Genomic DNA, 23,386 nt, shown 5'->3' with positions numbered 1-23,386 from the left:
CATGGAAAATGTAGATTCATTCAAGCCTCAGTCATTATTTCGCCTGCAATCCCTCACCCACCAGTCTAAAAATAGTTTAATTCAAAGCTGAAGCCTGAATAGATTTATAATTATAATTTAATCCTCCTGTATGGTGGAGTGTGATGAAATATTTAACGCAGCTCATTCACAGAATTTTAAGATACTCTCAACAATGCTGATTGGGTCGCACCACAGTTCACAATACCAATCACTTGATTAAATAATATATTATTTATTGTGTAAGCTCGTCAGTTGATGATGTTTTCACCGAATATAAACAACCATGGGGTGAGGCCGAGAGACACGCAGAAATCATCTGTCTCCAAACACACATTCATAGCGTCTACAGACCTGACAAAAGGCTACCTGTCATCCTCTACCCATCATCTTGCCGAATTTCATGCACGCACACACACACACACGGGCGAATTCACAAAATTTACACAGCTTTTACAGCTGCTAAACCTGCAAATATAAGACAGCAAAAATGTCATTCTCAAAGTGCCCACAAAGGGTGAAATGCACCCCTAACTGTGCTGCCAAGCAAATAGTGTAATGTTGGTAACATGCATACATTTGGCGCCCTTTGATGCAAATAAGCCTCACTGCAAAGACAGTCCAGTTCACAAAGACAAGCATTAAAAGCCACACTCAGTTACACTGAAATTATTAGCATCTTTATAGAGTTGGTGGGAACTGAAGCGCACTGACAGACGGGGATATTAAATCCTAAATACGGTTTCTCTCTGTCACATTTTAATTTTTTAATTTCAGTTTTCTTTATCTTTCTGTCAGTGTTCTGCCTACTGTGATCTTGGTGCAACAATTATACTCTGCCACATGTAGAATAAAAGGGCAATTTGCACTCAGCTGTTAAACCTTATGGGTGTGTTTGCGCTACAACGTCATTACCACAATATCTTTTGTGAGTCACACCTTGAGACAGGCCAGATAGCGGTTGCAGCCGCAATACATTCTTTGTGGATTCGCCCCACAGTATGCTGCACAAGTCTGAAGGGATCCACAGAGCACAAGTGCACAAGCACATCCTTTCACTCTGTGTCTCTGCGTGTAACATTAGCTGCCCGTAATGTCTGTGTGCATGTCGTGAGCACTTACTTGAAGGCATGGTATAGGTGTCCTCCTCATCTATGATCTCAGCATAGTCGTCCGTTTCTGCGGAGCCACAGTGAAGAGGGAGAGAAAAAAGAGCCAAGAAACATTAAGTCTCAGTGGGTGATACACAAAAGAGATGAAGGAGAAGAGTTGACAAGAAGCTCTCGAATAAAACTCCACATTGACATAACAGATTGAGTCACCCAGACAGCATTCAACTTGGAGGTTATCTGACACAGCACCAATCAAAACTCTGCTGCAAATATAACCCTTGTTGCTGTAACATACTTCGGTCCAACATTTCCAATTTAAGAATCTCACAAATAAAATCACTGCATGCAACTCAAGAAGTTCTGTGAACACACATCCACAGACAAACAAGAGTGAAAATGACAACAGTAACAGAAAACACACCATCATCAGACAGATGTACCTTTCCAAAAGACCGTCACCATACCCGATTCCAAACACATGCACAACAATTTAAACTTTCATGTACTATAAAAACAGCTGCACTCGAGGAATGTAGGAGAGGAGAGTACAATAGAGACGCAGAGAGGGAAAGGGAGAGACAGAGAGAGAGGCGCAGAGCAGAGGAAAGGGGAGGGATGGAAAGGTTCATTCTTTCCAGAGAAACAAGTTGAAGAATAACAGGTTGAGTCATGGATAAGGCCGAAACCGTTACAGGCACAGATACAGAGATACAGTACACACATACAGTGAGCTTAATGCAAACATAGAGCGGGAATTCCATTGAGTTACTAATTCAGGACGGTTAATAGAAAGAATGTTGTTTACCATCGCCACTAGTGTGACCTGCAGAAGCCACATGCAGCATGAAACACACACACAGAGGGAAATAAAGGGAGATTAGTATAAGTTTACTGTTAGAAGATATACAGATAAGGTTAAAGGTGTTATTTAATGACTTGATACTATATTAGAGGTTATTTTCATTAAATTCTGTGTAACTGTGAGTTCGTCAGAGGTCAGTCGGGACAGTCAGGGCAGAGGAAGAGTGACAGTGACTAAAGCTCTCCATGTGGACATCTGGCGAGACAAGGACTCTTCACTGCACACACACAGATGAGGCTTTATAGAGGAAACAGGGTACGCACACATATCTATGAACCCTTTATCTAACTGTTAGCAGTCAGTCATTCATGACATTTAGACGGCAGACGGAGAGGAAGATCAACAGGGGAGAAACAGACCAACAGAGAAAGAGAAAGCGAGACGGGGGTTTATACCTGAGACGCAAACAGCTCGGGTCCGTACTCCGTCCATCCGTTTTTCCATCCGCCTCTCATGATTTGAAACTCTGGATGAGAGAGGAGAAGATCAGTTTTTGGCCCACATTAACCCAAACTAATGTATTCTGGATGAGTCTCCAGTTATAGCTATGAAGATAGTAGTGCACCCAGAGGAATGGAGGACCCTCCCACATCCTGTCATGTGTGTAGCTTTATGTCGAACATTAGAAAATTAACAACACATGTCTTTATCTAATACAAAATATTGTATCAACAATAATTCCAGGACTTAAAATCAAATTATCAAGATTGAGATATTGCTCTGGATTCAAGCCCAGGGACTGCTAAAGAAAAATAAAATACAGTTGTTAGCACAAGCTGAAAGCTGCTGTTCAAATTTCCCTCAAAACAAATTCAAAATGAGTGAAACCACTAAATAAAATTCACTTAAGACAAAAAACTATGTTGTTCAGGTTACAGTCCAGATGACATGACATTTCAAGAGTATCTAGCTTTAGTATAGTGATGTACTTCACAGTGAAAAAGGATAGGCAAGCGGGATATAACGCTGGACTTTGATTTGATTTGTTAAAAAGTGGGCGTGTCACAACAACCATGGGGACTGACTGGACAGCAGCATCTGTACGGAAGAGAGGCAAAGTGTATCGTATGCTCCAAATAGTGGCTGAGGCAGTATACTCTAAAATGAGTGACACATGAACAAGGTACGTTGGGGGAAATGTAACATAAGGTTTGAGGTGGGAACACCCAAAGACGCACCTGCACGGCATGCTGATGCTAGTTTGCTAACGAGTTAATCTTAGCTCCATGCACCTAAAGGTCGCAGATTGACTTATGGTTGGATGTTGTGATATTATTGGTTCAAAGTGGTTGGTACCATCTTATGTAGCATGTCATATTTTGTTTTACAGGAAGAAAACATGACTGAATTATGAGACAGGATATGAAGCAATGGATACTTCTGTGATATAAAAAGAGTTAAAAATGCATTATGTATGTAACTTATGTAACACCTGCAGCTTAACTATACCTCTTTTATGTCTCATAGCAAAGTGACACCTTGTTTTTACCCGATACTGAGCGTAATGAGACAGAAAGGATCTTTTGACTTACTTGGGAATGGATGGCAGAGCTCTGTCCCCCTCTGCAGACACAAAATGAACACATGAATTAGACACAGAACAGACCGCCCTCATGTTAGCACTACATCTTTGTAGCTATAGTTATTTTTAGAAAAGACTAGCGAAACACAGTCTGGTTATTCAAAGTGACAAAGCCTCATCAGCCACAGTCAGTCCAAGATACTGTTTGAAAGATGGCTGACAGCAATTTCAACCCTGGGTACTATTTATAGTTATTTCCTTCTGTTACCGTCCAAAAAATATAAAAAATGATCACAATCATCATTTAGCTGCACAGAACTGTGTCATTATAACGCTGCAAAGACCCCAAAAAATTAAAATGTAAGGAGTTCAGTGAACATGAAATAAATGCATGAGTAGTTGTGCGTCCTACCTTTGTGGACTCTGACAATGAAGGAGCGTGTAGCTAAGGAGACGAGCCGACAGTAGCCGTCAATCAAGTCAGCCATGTTTTCTGCTGTAGTCAGCGATGCCGTGGTGACTGTGAGGGGCTACACACACACACACACACACACACACACACACGCACACACACGCAGAGGATTAGTGGGACAGAGCGATGCTTCACAGTGACACAATGAGAGCTTTATTAGGGATAACGTCTTCTACCAGTGCACATATACACATGCTCAGTCTTACACACACACACACACACATCCCTACACAGATACTCTGATGCACACATGCTTTTCCGCTAGTAGGGCCTGCTGCGAACACACACCCACTCTCGACAGACATACTCATGCCGACACTCAAGTGCAGATGGCAACACCCGCCTTCACCCTCCAGTGTGCTGTTCCTTTTTTCCCCGTACAACTTTTTATGTTTTTACTTCAGACTGTTTGTTACTACAACTTAAAATACGATGTTCATTACAAATTTTAATACAGCCATAAGTGTAACAGCAAACCTAATATGCAAACCACAGGCAATAAGTAATGTTTAATAAAGAACCACTCCACAATGGAAATGCCATGAGAGTAATATGCCAAGTGTGTGTGTGTGTGTGTGTGTGTGTGTGTGTGTGTGTGTGTGTGTGTTTTCACCTCTGGAGCTCCTGCTACGTTTAGCTGCAGCATGCCTTTCCTGTCCTTCTCTTCCAGAGCAGAGTACTGGATGGACTGAACCTGGTTAAAATTAGCTAAGTGTGTGGGCTGCTGAAACAAAGACAGACACACAGACATATTAAAAACCACGTATAACCTACTGTATATGTTGGTGCCCTTTATTCAGCTTAGTGGAAATGAGCTTTTCAAAGAACTGTAGATCGTTCATGCAAGAAAGCACAGGGTTGAGACATTTTTTCCATGGTACTAGTTAGTCATGTATTTCTATTTTTACATACAACAATGCCAGTCACAGGAATCACAGTCTTTTCACACGGAGCACAAGAAGAACAATGTCACCAAGAGTGAATTTTAATGCGTTTATGAAGGCCAAATGGGACACGCTCCATGATCGACTTATTAAATTAACTGTAGACATTTTGACAGGCAGTCTGTCATCATTAACTTGAAATTGAATAACTTAATTTAAACACTGGAGTTACAGGTGTGCAGACGTTTCATGCATTTTGAGTTGGCCCTGCAGCCAGCACCTCCTCAAAACTACAGTGGTTAACTTTTATAAAAACAAGGCTTTTAATATTTACTGAAACTGTCCCTATATTCACACAGAGCCGAGGAGTCTCTCACTCAGCTGTCAATCATGTCCATGTGAACTTCGGTCAAACTATCAAACTAGGCAGTGCTGATCAAATACGAGTCAAGATTCTCTTACTGCATTGCCTATTGTTTTCAGAAACATATTTTAGTGTACTGTAAAATGAGAAAGCTGGCCCGGCCCATGTGCAGTGCTTCATACTTCAGTCAGCTATTACCAACGTGGCGGTCACAGACATTCTAATTTTACAGCAAAAACAGTACACTAAAATATGTTTCTGAACACATTTAAGGCGAGAAATAGCGCTGCCAAGTTTGACAGTTTGACTACAGTTCACAAGCAGTTTCTGACATGACTGACAGCTGCGTAAGAAACTTCTCGGCTCTGATTGGTAACTTTTGGTACACCATGATCGATTGTTGGGCATGCCATTACAAAGAGGAAGAAAGAGGAGGAGGGAATTAATTGTCTCATGCACTTCTTTCAGAATATAATGACAGTTTCAGCGAATATGGCACAAAGTTATTTTCAGAAAAACTGTAGCCTTTAGGCAGCTGTGTAGATTTCCTTACCACATCACATGGTGATACCACATAGAGAACACATTATCTGTTTTGTATAGGGTAGGGTCGCCACACCTTCCTAAACATTAAATTCAAGGTCTTTTCAAAGACTTTCCACGCCCAATTCCCTGATAATTCAAGCAACCAATGCAACATAGTTTGAGACGAAGATCAAGAGAATTTGTATTCAATGAGAACTAACAAGCTTTACACAATCTCACAGGCAACAATAAAAGAGAGAGAGAGAAAGAGGCTTGAATGTGTGAAGACTTCTCATTGTGCTGCTGGGAGTGATGGTTGAGTATGTGGTCTCTTCTCTAACAGCAAATCAAAACAATATATTCTTTAGGTTGAGCAATAAGAGGCAGATCATTTCTATTTTTGCACAAAATATATAAAATTCAAGCACTTGCAATGATCTACGTCTATTTATGTCTATTTTAAAAACTTTTTGAAGACCTTGGATTTTTTTCCCTCTCAAATTAGCAAACCTTCAAGGATTTCAAGGCCCCCTGGGAACGCTGTTTGTAATAAAGACTACCTGACCACTGGCATTTCAAGATTTGTTTGAACTTGGGCAAGTAGGAAGACATGAGAAAATCTGTCTACTGGAGAGGTGAACCAGTAGAGGGCAGTGTGGTGGATTGCCACTCTAGCCTTTAGTTGAAAGCATGCAGGCTTTTCAGCACTACTGCAGTGTACAGTAGTGCTGAAAAGCCTTCTTAAGTCCATGAAAAATACTGAGCTAGATCATCTGTTAGCTGGACCAGATACATAAATCAGACAATATCTGAAAGGAAGTGAACTTTGATGTGGCTACACTTTTACTGAGGACTGATTGAGTGCAAAGTTCTACCTTGATTGAAATGAGTTGTCTGAGTGCATACTCACCATTGAGCCCTTATCTGTGAGGTAGCTGATTCCTTCTTCTGGTCCAATAGCTAACTCTACTGATATTACCCAACTAGACTGGAGAGGGTTAGAGAAAGACAGTGAGATACAAACTGCATTAAAAGAGATGCCACATCTTATTATATCATCTACTTTATTAACTTAACAAAGTACTGGCAAAAATCTATTATTAATGGCTTAAAACAATTTTAATGTTCTCATCTGTCTCCACTACTTTTGATGTAAAATGCCTTCCAGGACAGAGGAAGGTTTGCATTCTGTAGATGACAGTTTTAATGCATTGCTGCAGAGAACTGTATAATAGGAGCAATATATTTATATAAAGCAGGACTGTAGGAAAAATGCTAAAACTGAAATTGCTAACCTCATTTTATATGGTTCTGACAAGCCTTTTAAATTAAAGATGACAATCCATCCTATACCCTGTGAATGCTAATAGGCTCAACCTCCTCACTTAGTATGAATTTTTCAGGCATGGAAAATGTATGAATGGATTTCACCATTCACCTTTACGCATAACAGTATTTGTCTTCATGAACTGAGTGTTGCCCTACCCCCAAAGCACATTTGAAGCACTCTTTGTCGAAGCGGTAGATGGGAGAGAGTATCTCGAAGAACTTGTGGATGCTCTGCTCATTATTAAGGTTTGCGAACTGCTTAAAGGTCTGCTGGATCTGTTTACGTAGAGTCTTTGCCTGATAGAGTAGGAGAGAAAAAAAATGTAAGGGGTTAAGTCTCTCTGGGAGAAAGTTGGTTCAGAGCCAAGAAGCGTACAACATACAAAGCACAGTGCGAGTGACAACAGGAAGTTTAACTTAATTCCAGGCAATCAGATTATCAGACAATCAGCCAGACATCCATTCAGTCATCAAGTTGGTCTCCCTGCCAGTCAGCCGCTCACTCAAACAGCCATTAGCTCATTCAGCCGATGAAGCAGGACTGGGATTCCTACAGAAATTCTCTGCCACTGTCACTTCTGTTATCTGGCAATGAAACTTAAACAGTGACATGTTTCTACATTAAGAGTAGTTTAGACTCACCTTGAGGGAGTCCAGCAGGCTTTTGGGGAAGAACCTTCTCAAACCAACATCTTTCCTGAGAATAACACATCATATCACATCATTTATCTTTAAATAGTTAAAATCTACCATCTCACAATGTCTTAAAATACACTAAATCTAAATTAGAGGTAATGTGGTTAGAGATGGGACGACATATGATTTTATTGCGGATCATGATGAAAAAAAAACCCCACTCAAAGTAAGTTGATTATGGTGAATTTCCATTATCAGGATAATTGTGAGTATCATGTTCAGCAGCCCCCAAAGAGACTGCTGGACAACCAGCAATAAAAGAAACTCTGTAAAAAGAGGCTGGGCACACACCACCACCAAGAAAACGCAAAAGGTCTTAATCAAGCATTGTGATATTTTATATTGAAACATATGAGGTCATTTTAAACAATTGAACAGCCCAGTTTTTTAAGATAATTTGATGCTGTTTTTCACATGAAAGTATGTTCACTAAAAAAACGTAAAGTGATTCCAGAAGTTTGAGTGCATGTTACTGGGATAATATCGTGAATCTCAATTATTTTGGCCGAGATAATCATAACATGAAATTTTCATATCATCCCATGTCTAAGTGTGATTCACTGTGGCGACCAAATAGAATCAGACTTACTCTAGTAGTTCATAATTGGATTTCTTATCCAGGGCGTTGCCTGGCATGTCTCTGAAGAACCTCCTGTATAATTCAAAGAGAGAAGAAGAACCAGTGTTAAATGGTCATCAATAGATGTTTTAGCTCAGGTATTCTGGAAAACGTCTGTGATGTAAATAGTCAAGTATGTGTGTCAGAGACCAGAATATTTTGTTGATCATGCTTGTGGCAAAAGAGTTAATGTGTGCGTGTTTCTCACCTAATTTCCAAACAGCCCAGTTTCAGAGCAACATCTTGATCCACCTGATCAGCTATATGTTGCATGTAGTCACTCTTCACCTGGAGAAACACAGTGTGGAAACATTTTATAATAACACTGCTGTAAAGATAAAGTTATACAGTAGCGGCATGTGAGAGTAGAATGAGGTGTTATCAGTTAGGTATCTTTTTAGTTATCTGTGGGAAGGAAGTAGCAGAGCAGATGTTTACTCTTATTATTTTTTAATGTATAATGTGGACACCTTCCCGTCTCTTCTTTTTATGTGATGCTGCCATGTTGTCTCACCTGGTGATAGAGGTAGTTGAGAGAGGGTTTGTCTTCAGAGAAATGGCTGAGGTAACCTTTGGGAAGGTACCGCATCCGCAACTCATACCTGAGAACGACAGAGACAATTTTGGCTAAGTTACCATACAGCCAGCACACACACAGCCACCCACACAGAGAGTGAAATAACCCACAGCACCCAAATTCAATGCCAGTCTGAGGCACAGAGACAGAAGGAGCAGGCTTACTCATACATACAGCTGACGCATACAAAGACCTCCATACAGTTTGAACCCCACACTCTGGCCCAGTGTGAGTTATACCAGAGAATGAAAAACCTCAACAACCCAGAGCCTCATTTATATAAGTAATGGAGTGTTATTCACTGGCACATAATATGACATTCACTTTGAAACATATTTCAAAAAGTTGGATATACCTTTTTCAAAAATGTCAAACGTTACAATAGGACAGAAAATTCACCACATCATATTGAGTGATTTGAAGGTGAGCCTGGAGAATTTTAAAACCCATCACTTGCAGCAGAGATCGTCAACTTATTATCAGTGAGTAGTGGTGATGCATAAAACACTGAATAGGCAGCATAGTAATAGCCTAACTTACAAAAATGGCAATAGTCCACCTTCCACCTTGTTTTCCTATCTCTTTCTCTTTGTCTTTCTCTCTCAAGCACACACATGCACCAAGGCCATGACAGTCCCAGTCAACTCAGTGAAAATGACGGATTCAATAGTCTAGAACCAAGCAAATATCTTCATGCAAGAATGGAAACTAACTTGTTGCACCTGTGTAAAATTTAGTTTATCTATTTTAATTTTTTTTTTTTTATTAAAATGATTTATTCTTGCCCAGTGTCAGCTGATATCAGCTCCAGCCCCCTTGCGACCCTTAACAGGAAAAGCGGCTACCATAATGAATGAATGAATGAAATTATTTCATATGGATATATTTTATATGAATTATGGATAAGATTATTAAACAATTGGTTTAGTTTATTTTATTTTTTGCACATACATGTGTATAGAAAAAACAGTAAGAATTTAAAGTTTATTTATTTTATCATTATTTCTTTTACCTTAATTTTTTATTTTATTTTTGTATTTTTGATAACTTTCTTATTATTTTTTACTTTCTATAGTTGTTGTTGTTGTTGTTGTTATGCCCCCGCCCCCATGTGATTAATATTCACCTCTGTACTCTGATATGTTCTGGTAAATAAGAAAATTAATAAAAAGATCATTAACAAAAACACTGTGCAAGAGAGGTTAGAAGCCAAAAATGGCTTATGATAACAATAATGATACATACAAAATGAATAAACAATGACAGGCTAATCAGCTCTAAACTTTTTTATTTATTTATTTTTTGTTTTTACCCCCCACTGTATTTGCTTAGCACAAATTTAGCCCTTGGACAAAGGTAGTGTGTCACAAATAAATACATTACACAGATGTATTTACCTAATTATTTTGTATTTGTGCATCTGACTTGCTGATTTTAAAGACTTGGTTAACAAACATGGTTATGTGAGAGCATACCACAGAATCCACAACTTGTTACTGATTAAAAGAATCCCATCTTGCCTGTTTAGAGAAAATGGTTATTTTTTGCGTTATGACACAGCTCACACATTTTGCTGTATGGTCATACACACACAGTGGCCCTGAGTAGTTTCTCGCACCATATAGTTAGGGCAGTTTCTTCATTTCTCTTGCTCCACCTTCACAGTAGGGTTAAGAACATGTTAGATACATGATAGCACCCATGGAGCAGTAGATATCATGTCCTGCTCAAAGTCACCTCAGCAGGGTGGCTGTTTGCCAACACACGGTCTTGAAATAAAGTGTTAAAGTGGGAAGATGCTCTTTCTACTCACTATATAAGGGTCTGGTGGCACAGCGAGACGTGATTTCATATTTTGCTGACGGTGAACTAACTGAAAGTGATAACCTTGTAATACCATAAAACATAATGAGATTCCTGCTGTTACACTTGCCAGTTAACTGTGCCACAGAAGGACCCAGATGGGCCATCATTGTTTATCGTGACATATTATTTTATGACTGACATATTGCAGTGACTACAGTGGAGAGAAATGGGTCAGGAGAGTAGTGCTGCTGTGATGCGACAGGCCTGTGGTTAGATGACAAAGGAAATCAAGGCTAAAGACAAAATGAATAAAACATCCTCGTTCTATAATGAATGAACCAAAAAAAGGGAGAGTGTGAGAAGAGAGAAAATGATGCTTGTTTGAGAGAAAAAAGGGAGCTGGATAAAAAAGAAAACACAGATGTGAGAGAAAGAAGGATGGAGAGAAAGATCAAAGTGAAAAAGAGCGACTGCGAGCGCACGAGACAGAAGAGAAACACGCGAGGGAGCGGGAGCGGAGTGAGATAGAGTCAGTCCATCCCCTGGGCTACTTCTGCTGTTCTAACAATAGCTTGGCAGCAGCAGAAGCTCCTGTAGGCTTGCAGCTCTGCCGCCCTCCGAGGCAAAGCTGCAACAACTGCTCGGCTGCATGTTAGCGGTGTGAACAACTCGCACATTTTGAATTCATTTCAATTTTAATGACTTTGGGTGTAACACATCGACTGCAGGACAAAGGACTGAATTGTAAGGAGAGCTGTTAACAATATCAACTGAAGATGGCTGAGCGCCAGCATAGTTTGAGTGTAGGTTGAAAACAGACAGAGCTGCTTTCAAATAGCAGCTCAATTCCCTCTATCACACAGAGCACATCATCCGTAGCAGGGTTTAATCCTGCTAAATGGAATTCCCTGGGAATACACATCCAAAGTATTTCCTGTTTTCCGAGAGAAAAATTAATGGGAAAACAAGAAATACTGGTTACATTCTAGGCATATACCAAAAAGGCTGGTATGCACAAAATACAGGAGTCATTACAGAAATACACAAGTCCTTAAAGTTGTCCCGCTTGGATGCAATTCACTGAGTCGGCAGGGATGCAAAACTCAGCAGCATAACTGTAACTACCTATTTGCCCATTGAATTTATCTATTGTAGGCTCTACCATCCAAAAAAGGCTAACACAAAATGTCTGCCACAAGCTTTGCGTGAAAATACTTCACAAGATCATACGACAAACAGATTGTGGAATCCATCTCAGCTCAACAGAATGACTTTAAACCCACAAATACTTGCTCAATGAATTTCAATTGGTTTGCATTTAGTGTTGCTTTAAATGTATTTTGACTGTAGCTTAAAGTTATACCTAAAAACAAGTCAGTGTCCAAGGGTTCCCAGAACAATGTGCTTTTGCTCTGAGACCAAAAATCAATCCTTATTCATTGCACAGTATATTAGGCTACTGCATCAAACTGATGGGAAGATTAATAAATTACAGTTTGATTATGAGCAACGAATAATAACAGCAAGAACTACTCACTGCATGCAAGTCATGTACTTGTGCAATGAAGTCACCTTGACCACATGAATTTAGGTAAACATCATAAACTTGTTACTCATATTTGCTATTAACGCCTCACAACTGGGAGATATGAATGAACGTGGAAACACTTTGTATGAGGACTTTCAAATCTCAAGAAAATCAAGACCGGGACTATAAGAGGGAGTAATATTAAATACCTGGTTCCAGTGTTTTTGACTGCCTGTATACAGTAGTTCACATCAGTGGTTTCATTGGGATCATATGTTATGTGGCTTGTAAGGCAGGCTTTTTAAAATACACTTGATGGTTGGCAGTTTTGTAGCTTCAACAAGCGCAGCTTCTGTACAGCCCATCGGGGCATTTGTAAAGATGGCATGTTTGTTATAAAGGTTGTCCTCTTATACGCCTCTGAGGAGAATACAGTGATGATATGTCACTTGGCTTACTGTTTGATATTAAAACAACATTAATGCTGCATTCACATGTAATCAGGCACACAGTAGTCGGACAACACCCTCTTGGATTGCATGAGAAAAATACACAAACAGTCCGACAGAATGGCAGGACGGCAACACGAAACATGCATGACAATATGTTGCTATGATGATGTACTAAGCGATTATTTTAGTAATCTTCAATAACTGTCCAGATCACCCAGGTTGTAAATTTTGTCGTGGGAGTGGGAGCAGATAGTGAGTGTGATCATTGAATCTGGTTGTAACTCTACCTCCACTCCTCCTGGGGGTGCTGTTTCTCATATTTCTCCCTGACGTGACACACGCCCAAATCAGGGTGTAACCAATGGAGTGCATCAGAGTGCAGGTGGGTCAGACGGAGGCCCAGAGAGGACACGCAGCGCAATTTGTGGATCTCTGCAATCTTCTGGATAACACCCTGTTGAAACAGGAGGAAGTTGTGAACAGAAGTGAGAATCAGGGAAATGATGATGCATGAGAAAGAGGTAAGAAACGTTTGTGTGTCTCACCCTGACATCGGTCGCATCTCCATGCCTGATATTACTAGCCCAGGTGCATGGCTCGGCACTTGTCTCAAAATAGTGGAAGATCTTCAGAACCCGGTCCATGGAGCCCGAGGGCCGCTCGAGGCCTCCAGCAGAGCCGCTGGTACCAGCACTGGTAACACCAGGTATCCCAGATCGGGATTTAACCCCACAACCACCCGCTGCCGAGTGATTGAGGTTGGGTTCCAAGTAGGAAGACGAAGCCATGTCTTTATCAGATGTTGCTGCTGGGGCTAACTGGTTGTCATATTCTGAAAAGGAGAGCGGGGTGAGGACAGAGGTCAAGATGTGACTTCATAGTTAACAAGTAACCTGTAATCAGCATGTCTTGTATCCTCACTGGAAATACCTTCAATGATCTTATAAAAAAAGGGCATTTCACAGTCGAGGGGTTAAAAAAAAAGGCGATTAGGGTACATTAAGAAAACTGCTTCATCAACCCTTCTAAGCAGACAGCTGAAAGAACAGCAGACACAGTAAAACACCCATTCAAACAACCTCTCAGTCACCACCAGCCTGTCAATCATACTGCACTCTATACATTTGACATGACACAAAACCTGTTACATTAATAATCATAGAGACGTGAAAGAGAACTCATGCTAATCAAGTTTCACTCAAGAACTAATCCACATGGAGATAATCGAACTGTGATGTCACAAGACAAATAACTGTAAAAAGACATTGTCAGTGAAGCTACCAACCAGTCAGTCAGTAAAGAGTCAACATAAACCAGCAAAACACTGACACAAGGTTTTTCAGGAGGCCTTAATGGACTCACAGCTCAACGTAAATCAGCTGAGTTTAAATAAATAAATTCCCTGTGGGAAACACTGTCAGGTTGAAGTGGACATCCAACTGCTAAATCAACCAGGCACTCAGTCTTGTCAAGCACTAGGTTTAACAGTGAGCCACTCCAGCTCGTCAGTAAACCAGTCTGATCATTCATTCTACCTGCAGTGTAGAATAGAAGTGTCCAGCAAGTCCAATCCATCCCAGAGTCTCTGTGAGGCAGACTTCTACCATTCTCAAACAGTCGCATGGCTGCTAGGCTGCACTTTACAATCTGGTGGTTTCTAAAATCTGGCTTGACACGCTAAGGTCTGCTGTAGGAGGATTAGTACATTGTTGTGGACATACTGGTGTTCAATGGCGCTGGCTGTAGTCAGGTAGTAGCCTGAGCAGTAGTGTCTGTAGGCGGGTTGTAGCCTGAAGGCAGGATGAATTCTTACTGACATATTCTCATGTTGGGTTTACAAATGAATGAGCAGAATCACAAGACGACTAATTTGGAAAAACAGCAAAAAATGTAGCCAATTGTTTAATTCTGACTAAACAACAGCTTATTTCACATTTACTCTATAACCAAAGTATAAGACTACAGCAGGAATAATATTCAAACTGCAGCGCTCAACAATGCACAAACCGTCAACTTCTGCAGATTCTTACTTTTTTTTCCCTCAGAATCTTCGCGTATTAACTTTCTCGAAAGGGGGGTGTATCGTGCTTTTTAAAAAAAATTCTGTCATATATATGAGGTAACAATGCCACATGTTCATATTAAACATTGTCAAGGTTTCAAATAATGAGGTAAACATATGTAAAAGTAATCACTGTTAGCAAAAACCTCAGGCGTCAGACGCTTCTGAATAATCCAGACACACTACTGTAGGTGTTAACATTACGCTGCTACATGTAGCTACATGCTAACATCAGGGGAACATGTAATATTAGTTGTAGATGTAGATGATCAAAGTCCTGCTGAAACATGTCCAGTTGTCAAGATTTTGATTTAGAAGCTTTTATTGGTGATTTTTCAGGGTAGAAAGTGCCACTATGCTTAGTTACAAATACTCCCTGGCTGCCATGACGGTGCAGAGAGACATCAAGGATGCAGATACAGAAGACCCTGCAACGATGACCAGTCAGAGCAGATGTGGCTCTTTTAGGAGGGAGGATTAGAAGCCGTACACATGCTGATTTTTTTGCGCCCTCAAAGTCATTGTTTTCAATGCAGACGCGAGGCAGGCATGCTCAAATGCCCAAGCGACGTCGTCAAGGCGTACACGTGTTCCCAAGAGCCTATGTCAGGGTGCAACAAGGGCACATCGCATGTCATGTGACGAGGATCAACCGACAGATATCTTTCCGTTCTTCCATAAGTATCAGTCTGTGGTAAATAATAAAAAGTTGTTCATTTTAGTGACGAGCTGCCAGAGCTTTTTATCTGTCTGATGGACAATATGCCCACACATTTGAAAACAGCGCCTGGAAGAAGACCAGCTGTGGACTCAGAGTTCAGGTAAATGGTGCTTGTTAAGGTTGCTTCATAACCTCAGAAGCAACCTGCCACCACGCTCTTGAAAGCTAGCTCAAAAAAGGCACAAAAGTAGCGCCCGACCTTGTGTTTCCCAGGCAGTTAACGACACGGCATGTGTGCAGCTCCTTAAAAACAGGTGCTAAAATGGAGCATTTAAGACAGAGGGTGAATACAGGTGTTCCAGCACACACACAGTATGAGGAAAATAATGTTTTCTGAACATTTAAGCATGTAAGCATGCTCTATAAAAAAAGTAGGAACCTGGGAATGAGCATAAACGTCCTCTTTAAAAGGTTATTTTTATTGTCGGTTCATCTTCACGCGGCCTTATGTAAGACACTCTGCTCCTTCCTGTGTCATACTGTCACTTCCTGGATATCCCTGCAGGCTTTGTTGAGTCATCATCACTAAAGTGACTGGTTTCAGCCGACTGTGAAGTCTGGCTATCACGTGGTGACAAAAGAGATACAAGTAAAGTGAATCTGAGTGACTGACTAATTTCGTGGCTCATTCCCAGTATTGGGGATGTAATCTACAACTAAATAGTTTTCCAAAAGGCCTGTCTAAAATTGTGATCTGCATCATCATCATCATCATCATCATCATCATCATCATCTACCAGAATATTCAGGGCTTAAAAATCTGGCTATTTATATTTGATGACTTATTTTTTCCACTAAATATGGAGGCAATAAAACCGACAGCCAAACTGTGTTTTCAGTTGCTGTTTCTCTCGTCCATGGTTGTTTGACTGTTGTTCTGAGCAGCCTGTAGCAAGCATAAAAATCACTACTGTTAACATCACATCACGACATTCAGCATTTTTCCGAGTTGTGTTCAGGTCACGGTCAGATCACTTTAGGCGGAGAAAAAAGAAGAAAGAAACAGAGACAGAAATACGGAGACTGATCCAGGGAAAGTCGGCTCAGCACTTTTGACAGCTTGACCTACAGTTGCCTCTTCAAAGACACACGCTGAAATGCATGCCTGTGTGTGTGTGTGTGTGTGTGTGTGTGTATGTGCACAATGACTGCATCAGAAGTGTAAAGGAGGACATTATGTATCTGATAACTTGACTCAGCACTCTCCTATAAGAATTTGCTGTATCAATAGGGTGTGTGTGTGTGTGGGTGTGTGTGTGCATGTGTGTGCATGTGTGTGCTTGCACGGTCTGATACAAATTATTACATCCTGTTTCTATGAAGAGGCATTGCTCAAGATTTTCTTGGATGCTTAACTTGGTGACTGTGATGACATAAGCCTGTCACTTCTTTTTTTAATGTTATAACACAGGTCTGGGTATTATTAATCTTTTAATAACAATTTCATTTTGTTATTTGGACTGTTTTATGAAACAATCGTCTTTTGTTACGATTTTCCTTAAAGCTACAGTACGTAACTTTTTTTTAGCAAATATGACAATAGAGTTTTCTTTTATAAATCCTGACAGTAATATAAGAGGTAGATAATCTGTGAAAATTATGCTTCTCAATCTCTTCACAATTCTTGTATTGGCATGAAAACCAATCAGAGACAAGGAGTCTCTAAGCAGCTGTTAATCATGTCAATTACTGCTCGCGAACTGGGTTCAAATTGTCAAATTAGGCAGTGCTGATCAAATATGAAACAAGATTCTGTTGAATGCATTGCCTATTTCTCCCCTCAAATGTTTTCAATAACATATTTTAGTGTACTGTTTAGCTGTAACATTACAAACTTTGCTCCAGTCAGTGGGCAGTGCTTCATTTTGGCTTGACTATTTTTAACATGACGCCCGGGTCACAACCTTTTCACTTTTTTACAAGCTAAACAGAACACTAAAATATGTTTCTGAAAACATTTAGATCTTAGGAAGATACTCGTTGGATCGAAACACTGAACAGTTTTTATCTTTTGTTTATAGAGTGCAAAAAATATTTACCTGCTAGGAAGAAGTTTTATCAGTCCAAGTATTTAATCTTAAATAAAAATGCACATCTACATGTTATTTCATGAACACATATTCTGGGCAAAAAGTCCTTGAGGCATATTGGATAACTGAAAACTCTGCCAAGGCTTGTACTCAGTTATGTTACATTATTTAGCATTTACTTTCTGAGCATCTGCAGTTAAACAAACAGCAAAATGGAGATCAGTTGGTTATTAGCTAAAATACCAAGGTGCATTTTGAAAATAGTGGAGACATACAGCAGATTTGTGTGCACTGTTATTAAAACTGAGCTCAGACTGTAGGTTTGATGAATAGAGGTGAGTGTATAATGGTCACAGGCATGGCTACGTACTCAACAGACCCTCAAGGCTTTAATACAACAGATTAGTGAAGATCAGATTACAAATGCCCCTCTTACAGTATTACTATCATCATCCAATTAAAATGATACCACTGTGGCTATGATACCACTGGATTATTAGGTGGCTTGTTACAATCCCTGAAGAGTGCACTGCTGCTATAGTTCCATTAGGAAGACCAGTATATCATCTCATTGTAACAATACTGGCTGGTTAATAACTACTGACCCTGTCTACCTGATAGAACATTAAATAAGTACAGCTTGCAATATTATACTGAGTCTTTGCACAAAATAATAGCAAATTATTTATTGTTACTACTCAGTTACTTCAATGGCTGCAAATATTTCAAGCCTCCCAAACAGGCAGAGACAGTTCGGGGCTGTGTATTTGTTGGAAATGCTACAGATTACAAAGTCTTGTAAACTACACCTCACATTACACTTCAGTTTTTGAACAAGCGCGGAGAAGATCAGCACTGTATTTGAAAAGGAGAGAGTTCTGAACTATGAAACACACCAGCACTCTTGTTGTCGCTATATTCCTTTAAGAGTTACAATACACCACACTACACACTACACTCCTAAAAGGCCTAAGCGGCTCGCCGTCTGTGAGTTTACCTGGCCTGACTTTTTGTGGTGACTATGCAAAGAAAAAAACCCAAACTGTTTGATTATTGAAGTATTCCAATCAGGGTTTCCACAGCTTTTTAAACATTTAATTCAAGTACCTTTCAAAGACTTTCGAGGCCCAGTTACTAGGAACAATTGTAGTTCTCAAAATGCCATTTTGAGGGACTTTTTTAGCTCCTATATCAAAGAAGATACTCTTGCAGCACAACAGAAACCTTGAGTAAAGTAATTGTACGTTGAATGGTCAAACACGCAAGCCAGTGCAGCACCAGCAACTGGCATTTTCAAAAACCCACTAGCCGTGTAAACAACAGACACCACAAAACACAAACAAGAGAAAAACCCAGACAAATGGACCGACAATGAAGCCCAGGCTTTACTGAGTATGTGTGCGTCAAGGGAGATACAATGTGATTTAAACTCATCAAAGCAAAAGTAAAGTTTGTAAACCAACTGCCAGCCGGCTAACGTTAGGTAACGTTACTTTAGTCTGAAAATGTCTTATTGTACTGTGCTGGCAGACAATATCAAAAGAACTGCAACTTGTATTCTTGCACAAAATACATAAATTCAAACACATTCAATGGTCCATGTTTATCTATGTCTACTTTCAAAAACTTTCACTGCCTTGTTTCCCCCCCCTCAAATTCACTAACTTCCAAGGATTTCAAGGACCGAAGGGAACCCTATCCAATAACAATCACTTGAGTCTCACATTATGGCCAAATCTGGCAACATCAGATGGCCCACACACTGACTGGGTTCTGTTGTTGATGTAACATCACATCCTATCCTAACCCATCCTTGTCTTGTCATTACAGTTTGCTGTGTGAGAGCAGACACCAGGTTTTGTATTTGGTGGATATCGGAGTAATGACATCAGAATAATTTGCTGCTTCCTGTAAATAGTGTTACTGAAAGATTGACCATTTATACGGAAAATTATGTTGACAGAAAAACAAATTCTTCTTTAAATTGCAGTATACTCTAGTTTTATGTACTAGTATGGCTAGGTGATTAATTCGATTTTATTTTCAATGATGATTTTCAAAACAAGATAATCGAAACAAAATTATTTTGTGCCGCATGACAAGTCTATGAGTGTTGCTCCCATTTTGTCTTTTATTTTGTAAATCAAGCATACATCTTCAAAGTCCAACAGAAGTTTCGGCGTGAAATTAAAACAGCAAGTCAAGTCAAGTCTTTGTTGGTAGAACTTTTAAGAAGAGGGCAGAAAGAGAGTTGTTGGTTGAGAAGAAAGGTAAGACAAACTCTGAGGTATCAAAACAACTTGGCTTTGCAGAGTCCTACTTGGAACAAACCACAATCATGTGCAAGATGTGTTGCATGGTTATGGCTGCACTAAAAAGCAACACAACCGATTTGTTCCAGCATTTGAAGTCCAGTCACAAAGTGGCGTATGACCAAGTAATAAAAGGACAAAAAGCACAAAAAGGTAAAGGCTCCTTTAATTCTGCCATTGCATTAAGTCTTTCACTTTTATTTATTCATTTACTCTGATTTATTTCATAGTTTTTCAGTTCAATTGTATTTAAAGTTAAAAGGCATTAATGTAGTTAATGTTCAATAAATGCATAATGTTCTTCGAGCCAATGAGTAATCCTGTGGAATGATCATGATTTGCATATCAATAAAAATAACCAGGATAATAATTATTGCCATAAACAAGCAACTCTATGTACTATTGGGGTTTACTGATAAATTTACATCAAAGCGTGCTGTGGAAAACCCTGTCCAGAATGTACACAAGTTGTGATACACACAACATACACAACTTCAGCTGCTATAACAGCTACACTCTTAGTTCATTCCCAGCCTTCACGCCTCGTCTCAGAGGGGCATGCTAAAAAATGTATTGAGGACATTATTTTGACTGCAATTCGTTTTTAAATAGGAGCAGTTGCACCAGAGGAGCTATAGAGTCACAAACCCCAGTCAGCCATCTGCTGCTGCTCTCTCTCTCTCAGTCAGTAATCAGATTAGATATTAAGCACTAAATTGTTGTAACACCCCACTGACTGCATACACTCACACAAAATACAATAGCAATACAAAATCACACACACGTAACCTTAACCTAAATACTACATACAGCTTGATGAAATCCTATTAGAGAAGTAGGCATACTTACATTTACCTTATTACATGCATACAGTGCTATAAATACTGTTACGTCACACATAACTAGTATGTTTACCTGCTTTACATCAGCACTTGTCAAAAGAGGTTATTGTTAACATAGTCCCTAAATACTGGAGCTACAATCCAGTCTGTGATGTACAAAAGAAACTTGTAATAAATTATTAAAAGCTTAAGTAGATACAGTTGGTATGCTTTATTTTCTCTGGCAAAGTCTGAAATTGTAATAAATATATGCCATTGACGTGACATAGTGGACGTAAATCCATTGGCCCAAGCATCAGTTTGTGGTACAGATCAAATACTTGTCTACTTCTTATATCATACAGCATGTATAAATCTGACACCTGGGACTTCTTGTGAATAAGCATGCCATAAATGCCCTGCTGTCCTTTAGTTACTTGAGTCTAAAGCTTGCAACATCAGTTATGGGTCTCTGAAAAGCACATAAATTACTGTAGGTGCACAACACAGCACATGACAAATGAAACCATTACTCACTGCACCAATTTCTACTCAACATTACTGCACTAAATCCCAACATGCATGCCCTCACACACTCAAACAGAGGAGAAAAAAAAAAAGAGAGGAACCAAATCAACTAGGCCACGCAGGCAGCCAGGAGGGGAGCGGGCGACTGCCAGGCCCACCACCCCCTCTCTCAGTGGGGCTCCAGTGACTGACAGTCAGCCTGTAAAACCACAGAAGGCTGGAGTGGAGCTCCGTCCCGTAGCAGCAGCAGAAGGACGGTTTATCTCCTTGTCTAACTGGTATCTGGGTTACTGGGGTTAGCACCATCCTGGGGGAGCCTTGGCTTCTCTGTCTTTTTCACCATCCCTTTCTCTTTCTCATTTCCTCAGTTGCTCATTCTTCACATTTATCCTCCGTCTTTATTCTTTCCAAAGCCTTCATCTTTTTCTTTTTCACATGCCAAACCTCCTGTATCCTTCTCTCTCCACCCTTTACCTCTGTCATCTGCAGCTCTTTTCTTATCCCCCTCTCCTAATCTCCTTCAGTCACTCATCTCACATGCTCGCAGACCTTTTAGTTCCTGCCACCACATCTCTAACTTGATCCTCCTGTCCTATTGAACCACATCTTTTCCTTCCTCCCTCTCATCTTTCTCTCATCCTCAAACAATTTCCTCTGCCCTCCCCCTTCCCCCACACCACCACACTCTATCTTCCGTCTTCTGCCAAGGATGCGCATTATCTATACCAGGGGACAGAGAAGAAAAAGTCTGAACATCGGCTGTGTATCTTTGTACTACGTGACTGTTCAGTACTGAGCTAAATGTTGCCTCCATATAAATACAATGCTTTTCCATGGGGAACTAACGAAAAAATAAATAAAAACAGACCAGCATTAAAAGTGCATGCTAGTGAACGCATGTATCTGAGCTGTTCCAGTGTCATCGGAGCTACTAGGGTAACACAATCTTATTCACCACCCTAACGACAGTTCAGTAGAACTGTGACACAAACATATTAACTGATAAGACTCCATAGTTCAATTGGTTTTTCAAAGAAAGGCTTAACCCAAAGCAAATGTTGCATTTCAGCTCAGAATGTTTCATCTTCACACAAATAATGAAGCTACACAGACTAACGAGTAACACAGTCATTGGACAGATTTGGTGACCTGTCACCTTGTATCACTAAATGGACCTGCTGGGAAATCAAATTAAAGTTGATTTGTCTGACTCACATGCAGCACTTCAGTGAGCCTCTTTCATTCTGCAGTGGTTACAAAGAGCGCATGAAGTTGAAGCTGGTTATGAGTTCTTAATAATGACTGAACAGAGAACAGTTTAGGTGTCTTGTAATGCACTGTGATCCTGTTGCAATCGAAAGCCCAGAGAGATTAAATACACAGATCTGTTAATTCAGACTTCACAAAGCAGCTCAGGTAAATGAAATCCAACCAGCCTGATGAAATATGGTATGTTCAGTAGAATATAAAGATGCTTCAAAGCAGAGTGAGAGATTGTAAACAAGTATGGAAAGTCATAAGGATGACTTTTATATTTCATTGGAAATAATGATACCAGGATGGAGAAAAGTGTACTGTCTAAAGGCATATTACACATTTGATAAGCAGACGACTCTTACATGAGCACTAATATTTTACTACTACTCCAAAAATGACAATATTTCGAATTTGTCATGGGTCAATCCATTCCATTCGGAGTTTCTGAATTAGGGCCTTTTTCCAAATTAAGCATTTTCTGATTAAGACGTGGGATATGCTGGTATTATTCTGGGTTTAGTAGCATTATTTGGTCATGTATACAGCACAGTCTGAATAGAGTCTCAATTGGGGATTTTAGCCGTTTGCAGCACACCCTCTGTGCACTGATCACAAACCAACTTGCCAAGAGTTTGTAAGAATGTGGAAGAAGTGCATGCTGAAATTAAAACCCCACATTTCTGGTCAAAAAGAGAAACACGCCTACTTTTAAACATTATTAAAGGACTAGTCCATACCCATTGGTAGCTTTGTCACCTTCTACCTATGCCAATCCTCAATGCCTATGTGCAGTTTCACATAGATTGACCACGTCAGTGAGTAGAAAAACGTGGGACAGACAGAATGACTGACTGACAGAATGACACACTGACAGTTTCCGTGATTATGT

At 40.0% G+C, this 23,386-nt stretch overlaps 1 protein-coding gene across 17 annotated transcripts in view; it reads right to left on the bottom strand.

Annotated features, from left to right (window-relative positions):
* Nucleotides 1-23,386, bottom strand: part of LOC126391309 (focal adhesion kinase 1-like) — an 84,634-nt gene that overhangs the window by 44,415 nt on the left and 16,833 nt on the right. For 7 of the 17 annotated variants that reach the window (XM_050045976.1, XM_050045977.1, XM_050045975.1 and 4 more), the window contains 14 exons: nt 13,312-13,598; nt 13,054-13,220; nt 8,918-9,005; nt 8,612-8,691; nt 8,374-8,436; nt 7,731-7,785; nt 7,245-7,385; nt 6,670-6,747; nt 4,600-4,710; nt 3,927-4,044; nt 3,525-3,555; nt 2,388-2,458; nt 1,936-1,953; nt 1,141-1,197 (listed from right to left, as the gene is read on the bottom strand). In XM_050045976.1, coding sequence (XP_049901933.1) covers nt 1,141-1,197; nt 1,936-1,953; nt 2,388-2,458; nt 3,525-3,555; nt 3,927-4,044; nt 4,600-4,710; nt 6,670-6,747; nt 7,245-7,385; nt 7,731-7,785; nt 8,374-8,436; nt 8,612-8,691; nt 8,918-9,005; nt 13,054-13,220; nt 13,312-13,554 — 1,321 coding nt within the window. In that variant the 5' untranslated portion in view covers nt 13,555-13,598. The remainder of the gene's footprint in view (nt 1-1,140; nt 1,198-1,935; nt 1,954-2,387; nt 2,459-3,524; nt 3,556-3,926; nt 4,045-4,599; nt 4,711-6,669; nt 6,748-7,244; nt 7,386-7,730; nt 7,786-8,373; nt 8,437-8,611; nt 8,692-8,917; nt 9,006-13,053; nt 13,221-13,311; nt 13,599-23,386) is intronic. The other 10 variants (XM_050045971.1, XM_050045973.1, XM_050045980.1 and 7 more) reach the window with 3 other exon arrangements.

The sequence above is a fragment of the Epinephelus moara genome, chromosome 6 (genome assembly GCF_006386435.1).
Source record: "Epinephelus moara isolate mb chromosome 6, YSFRI_EMoa_1.0, whole genome shotgun sequence".
Lineage (NCBI taxonomy): Eukaryota > Metazoa > Chordata > Actinopteri > Perciformes > Serranidae > Epinephelus > Epinephelus moara.
Note: the sequence above shows the minus strand (reverse complement) of the source record. Positions and strands in the feature narration are given on the sequence as shown.